The sequence below is a fragment of the Triticum dicoccoides genome, chromosome 3A (genome assembly GCF_002162155.2).
Source record: "Triticum dicoccoides isolate Atlit2015 ecotype Zavitan chromosome 3A, WEW_v2.0, whole genome shotgun sequence".
Lineage (NCBI taxonomy): Eukaryota > Viridiplantae > Streptophyta > Magnoliopsida > Poales > Poaceae > Triticum > Triticum dicoccoides.
The window spans coordinates 753100914-753107644 of record NC_041384.1 but is presented as its reverse complement, the minus strand read 5'-3'; the positions used below and the strand labels follow the sequence as shown (position 1 = coordinate 753107644).

The 6731-nt window shown below is 41.6% G+C and overlaps 1 protein-coding gene across 1 annotated transcript; it reads right to left on the bottom strand.

Moving 5' to 3' along the window:
- Nucleotides 1-1309: 1309 nt before the first annotated feature.
- LOC119270706 (wall-associated receptor kinase 3-like) lies at nucleotides 1310-5850 on the bottom strand. Its single transcript, XM_037552750.1, has 4 exons — nucleotides 4948-5850; nucleotides 4366-4860; nucleotides 2923-3072; nucleotides 1310-2852 (listed from the first exon to the last, which is right to left on the bottom strand). The coding sequence occupies exons 1-4, from the start codon at nucleotides 5834-5836 to the stop codon at nucleotides 1651-1653; spliced, it is 2736 nt and encodes a 911-aa protein (XP_037408647.1). The 5' UTR covers nucleotides 5837-5850; the 3' UTR covers nucleotides 1310-1650.
- Between the last annotated feature and the right edge of the window lie 881 nt (nucleotides 5851-6731).

Below are 6731 nucleotides of genomic sequence, written 5' to 3'. Positions count from 1 at the left end.
GCTACTGTATCCAGGTCAAGTACTTAGGCAGAGTACAAGGCATTAGCAAATGCTACAGCTGAAATCATATGGGTACAGTCTATGTTGAAAGAGCTTGGGGTGAAAAGCAAACAAGCTCCATGCTTATGGTGTGACAACCTTGGTGCCACTAATCTTTCTGCTAATCCTGTGTTCCATGCCAGGACAAAGCACATCGAGATAGATTTTCATTTTGTCAGAGAAAGAGTTGCTCAAAAGCAACTTGACATCAGGTTTGTGCATTCCAAGGATCAAATTGCAGATGGATTTACCAAGCCTTTGCCCACAAGGAGTTTTGAAGAATTCAAGCATAATCTTAACTTAATGAAGTTGTGATTAAGGGAGGGTGTTAAACACATGATATGTTGCACCCCGGCGCACCAGGTAGTTAGGGTAGATAGATAGAGATAGGTTTGTTTTCCTTTTCCTTTCTCTCCAAGTTCCATCCCTTCCTTGAATATCTCCCTCTCATATGTAATCTCAACAATGTATGCGCTATGGTTGGGAGGTGCGCCCCACGCTATATAACACGAACCCGTCGGCCTCAACAGGAAAAGACGTTTCCAGCTTTCGCATAGGGAGTTGAGTTATGTCTAGGCAATAACTAATAACAAGTATCATGATGGTAGGCTTTTAACTGGAATAATATTTCCTTGTATTATACTGTCACGCATTTCTGCTTCTCCTGTAAATGAATTTTATTGATGATATGTTGAGAAGACATGTCAATGTGTATTATATTACAAAGATATTGAGCATTCGAAGGTGCATCCAGGAAAGTATGAAGAATTTATTGATGATAACATTAAAATGAATAATTCTTTCAGACATTAAAAAGTTCCGGACAGATTAGACATGCAACTGTTCAATTTTGTGTGTGCTTGTAAAAGCTTAATGAAGAAGGTACGAGTTTTGCGCCCTGTGTGGAAAACAAATTTAATGCTTAAATTTGGTTCGGAGCACCAAAATTTGTCTTTATTCTTCCGTTTTTTTGATTGCTAAGATTTATTGTGACTTTACTGTTCATCCTGGAGCAAATCATGGGAGCCACCTCCCTTTATCATGACACAAGCAAATTATCATTAGAGAAAAAAATTAACACCCTGAAAAAAAATTTGGATATCTGTTTCCTTTAATTAATGTGTGAATGTCTAGCTTCAGAAGCAAACGTAGAATTTTAGATGTGAGCATCTAATTTCCTCTTCATGGTAAATTATATCAATTTGGGGCAAAAAATGACAAGACTAAAAACAGTACTATTACGTACTAGCCGTAGTCTTGAAAAATTTCATCAATACAAACACCAGCAACTCACTTAACACTTCCAGGTAATAATCAGTTTACATAAATAAATTACAGGAGAAGCAGGAAGCCAAAGAACACAAGAAAACGTACAAGGAAATCCCATGACAAACGGGTTTGTCTAACATCACTATACCTGTAATTAATCGGACATAATTTTACTCCCTACCTTGTACTGCCTACAATACAATTCCAATCATCTGACCAGAGGAAATATAATCAAGTATTGTAAATTCAATAAACACATGTAGCATAGTCGACTAACAAATGGCACAAGCTCCACATGTAAGCCATAGAATTCTAAAAAAAGAGAACATGTAAGGCATATCATCATTGATTGTCTGTCGACGCTACGTTGTCTCTGTCACCTAGTGGCATGGTAGACGACCGGCGAGCAACTCTAGCCCTTCGAGTTAGTAACATTGATTGTGTTTGTTCTCCATTTCTTGCATCCACTTGACATAACTTCACCCTTTTGCTTCGTAGAATCTGCAATTTCACCTCGACTTGTTTCATGGTGGGTCGTTCTTCACCGCGTAGTCTCAGGCATGCCACTGCAAGACTGGCAACATTGTTGATCTCTTCCTCACTTGCTTCCTCAAGGACCTGAGAATTAACAATACCTGTTATCCCTCCCTCACTGAACTCCTTGAGGAAGTAGCTTGACAAGTTCTGTATTGTGCCTGACTCACTCGTGAAAATAGGCTTCATCCTGAGAAGCAACTCCACCAGTACCACACCAAAACTATACACATCACTCTTCCCGTTGAACTGTCTTGTATGGAAATACTCTGGATCCAAGTACCCAAATGTACCTTGCACATTCGTAACAATGTGTGTTTGATCAATTGGGACCAATCTAGAAGCACCAAAATCCGAAACTTTAGCTGTATAGTCCTCGTCGATGAGAATATTCGAGGACTTCACATCACGATGGAAGATTGATACTGAAGCCGCTGAGTGGAGATAAGATAGAGCTCCTGCTGTTTCCATGGCAATCCTTAAGTAACCATCCCATGACAAGGAAAAACCATTACTTGAGTCAGCATACAGGACTTGAGACAGTGAGCCACAAGATATATATTCATACACGAGCAGTGGAACCTCAGTTTCCAGACAACACCCAAAGAGCTTTACAATATTTCTGTGGTTTATTTGCGAGAGGATTGCGACCTCGTTGATGAATTGGGTGATCTCTGCCTGCTCAATGACCTTAGGCCTTTTTATTGCAACCACACGTTGATCAGATAATATGCCTTTATAAACCGTGCCATGGCCCCCACTCCCAATGATGCGTGCCCTATCAAAGTTGTCTGTTGCTTTTTCTAGCTCTTGTAACGAGAAAATCTTTGCTTTGTCATTTGCACTTTCATCAGATGATATCAACGATTCAAGGAGAAGACCATGGTTCCTCTGGAAATAATTCTTCCGTAGTTGTCGTTGAACATTTGTATTCCATCTACGAATGAGAAATGTTGCACTAAAACTCAGAGCTAGAATGCCGAAGCCAGCACACAACCCAATAATAATACCTGAAGCCATGAAGCTCTTTTAAGTTTCTTTTTATACTTTTTATCAAATATAACAACAATTTAGTCTTACCTGAAAGCAGAATATGTTGTTTTGTTGTTGTACACTGCATTTTGTCCAGATCATACTCGGTATTGCGAGGACACTCCGTACAATAGAAGCTTCCTTCAATATTATGGCAGTTCCCTTTACAGATGTTTGGTTGGAGGCATTCATTAATATCTGAAATTAACAAGATCTTGTGCATCAATGAAGTAAATAACATAACACAGAGTACATGCCCCGATTAACACAAAACACAATTGACTGTAACCTACATAGATGGTATAAAGCAAATAGAAAGTGGAGTAGTAATTTTCGCAATGTAATGACAATTCACCAGCAAAAAGAACACACATATTTTTATATGTTTGTGCAACTTCTTTGTAGAAATTTAACAATTACTCTCTTCATTTCACAATAAAACACATAATGTGGGAGTTAATGAGAAATTATCATGCGTGCCATATTAAATGACATACTATGAACGGGCCAGAGAGCAAAGACATTCTCAATGAACAAATATTTTGAAGCAGAAACTCCCGATGCCATGGACAAATATATTAAAATAGAGCGAGTATCTAGTAGTAGTTCTGATTTTCTCTAACGGCAGTTTGGGTGGTTGGTATTTTGGAATATTTGCAACAAGTTTTATGCACCAAAATATACCTCACGTCAAAAAGTCTCTACAAGATCAAATGTTGTGACTCCCACTTGAGAGCCAATGACCAGCCATCCAGCCTACATGTAAGAGTATAAATTTGGTTCACTGATATACGCTAGCCTAGATTAATTTCCAAGTTGGGGTTCTAACTTCTAAGCATACTTCATGACAAATTTAGGGACCCGTTTTCTCCCAATTTTGCACTTCCTTAATCTTTTGGGCAAACTCAAATTACCCAGGTACTCCAGTGATGAGCAACATTCACTGTTAGCCTTTCAATAAATAAGTAAGTACAAACACTGTTCGTCTTTCAACAAATATGTAAGTACAAACACTGTAAAACTAGTTTTCATGATGTACATACAAAATCTATACAGGCTTTATCAATAGACATCTAAACATATAGATGTTTGGCAGAGTAGTTTTCATGTATTTTAAGATGGAGGTAGTAACATTGGTACTCCCTCTGTTCCAAACTGTAAAGCGACCACACATCCAAAGATTTCAACCTAAAAATAACTAAACCAATAAAATGTGATTTATGTAATACAAAAGTGATGCCATTGGACAATACTTCTAGATACAAATCCAATGGTACAAGTGTTGGTCAAACTTGACTCTTGAGACGTGTTTTACGCTTTGGAATGGCGAAGAAAATCCTAATTAATGGATAATGAAAGTTATCTTGTATGCACGACATGCGTGCAATGGAAGCCAGAAACAATCTACTAGGTAGATGCCATATGAAATTGAAATGGTTATATACATTATGTGCAATGTGTGCGTGCATGTGTGAGAGAGATAGAGGGTACCTCGACAGCCATTTTGGATGTATGGGTTTCCTTTGAAGCCGTCTGTGCATTTACAACGGTAACCGACATAGGTGTCTTCTTTAGGAGCTTCAAAAAAGCTATAGTCAGTTGTAGCATTTACTCCCACACACCTGCTGTTGATACTCACACAAGCATATCCAGATATATTAATTTGGGCTTCTAGGCAACTTAGATTGGCAGCAACCCACTGAAGAGAGGAGAACAACTCATAACCCACAAAAAGGATGCGTCCTCCAGATATTTGTTCTACTTGTCCACGGGTATGGCCGTTGTACTCAAAGGTCCCTTTTTCAATATTCATGCCGGTCACCTCAAAATCCTCCAGCAATAGAACAGCCGATGACGTTGTATTTGTGCAGTTGAGGTGAAACTCTTCGCGGGCAAAGCAACCCTCTTCTATGCCAAATGGGAATTCCACAGTAATGTTACCACACCGACGTGTACAGTCAGCCCTACTCGGAATTGGATTATACCCTAGTTTGAGCGGTAAAAGGTTAGCATCTATTCAAGTTTTATCTAAAGAAGTTGTAACTTTGCTTGCTTGATCAATATAATAGTTACCTTTGTCGTTGGAGCAGCCATCCGGAATGAAGGGGTTGCCTGCATAGCCGTCATTGCAGATGCAGGCGTAGCCCTCTCCAGTATCGTAGCAGTCGGAGTTCTTGCTGACACAGGCGTATGCTGTCCTGTCACGCATGGCAGCAACACAGTTGGGTTGATCCACTATGCTCCAGGAAATCATGACACCACCATCATCTGTTATACTGATTCTATCCCACAGTGGAGCAGTCCGGTTAGACTTAGACCCTGCACCGTTATTGATTTTGGTGTGCCCCTGGACAAATTTAAGGTGAAAAGCACCATTGTCAAGGCCACCAACATTAAAACTACAACAGCCGGTACCGTTACAACGGTGCCTAGCCACCGTCTCTGTGCTCGCTTGGTCTGGGCACACAGTTCTGCAGGCCCGTGTGGTAGTGCCGGCATTGTCACTGACCCAATACACGTCCAGGTCACAGCCGGTGATGTTTAGAGCTGTTTGCCCGATGTACTCAAAGGACCTACCGGGCGGTTTGAAAGACCAGTCATAGACATGGACACCGGGTTTCATGAGGATGGTATGCCGGAAGGAGGTACTGAATATTTTGTCAAGATTGCCATCATCCTGATAGCTAACAGCAAGGTCATCGAGCACCTCACTGATGCCGTCGCTCAGGAAGAGCGTGGGGGGCTTAGTGGTGTCGTCGCAAGTGAGATTAAAATCAGGACCACGGGAGCACCTGGATCCGATGCCGAAGGGGTAGTCGACGCTCAGATTGCCGCAGCTCGTCGGGCAACCTTCAAGAGTGGCACCTGGATGTGCCCAACTCCCTTCAGGATCGTGGCTGGCTAGAGCCACGGATGCTAGCAGAAAGAGTGATGCATACATCATTTGCAGCAAGACGGCCATGATCTATCTATACACCTTGTGTGGCCCTCAACTTTCACTCAAGAAATCCAAGTCAGGCACCAGAGCGACGATGTATATATGTTATCCAATCGAAGAAGACATAGTGAATGGCCATAAGAAGTACCCATCCTGTACTGAACTCGGGTGCCTATGGCTGTGGTTGATTTGATGAGTGACTGATCGAGTGAGACCGAGATGGACACATTAGAATACAGGGCTACTTTTCATGTGGTCGACCGGCAACCTCCCCGAGTCAATGCCTACCGTCTTGTGCAGGTTATTCAAGCCCATCAAAGGGGGCATTGACAAGTCTTTGCCAGATGGCGGATTTCTACCCACAATGAATCACATCGCACGGAGAAAAGAATTGCTATCATGACAGGAAATTCATGCCAAACTGTGATGGAGAAAGGCGGCTGAAAACCCTTGTCGTGCAAATTGAGGCCAACATATGAGCAGGCAAAGCCACAACAATCCGCACATAAACTGACGAGTAGGGTCTCACGCAATTGATTGTGGATGCCATCCTCATCAACCATGGCAGCTGTTTGCAATCTTAAGTCCTGTCTAGTGGAAGACAAGCTTACTAACAGCTACTAACAGTAACTGAATTCATCCCCAATTTTAGCTGTTGTTTGTTCAAGTTGCACCCCATGGGCATACAGAAGCAAAACTTCTGACCGCTGGCTCGTAGTTAGAGATGCAGAACAAGACATGCGCACCTGTACAGGGATTCCACGCCTGTAGCTGTGGTTGATTTGATAAGTGAGGCCGACATGGTCATGTTATAATACAGGCTTACTTTTAATGTGGTCGACCTGCGACCTCGCAAGTCAGTCAATGCATGCCGACTTGTGTAGGATATTCTAGCCCATCGAAGAGGGCATTGACAAGT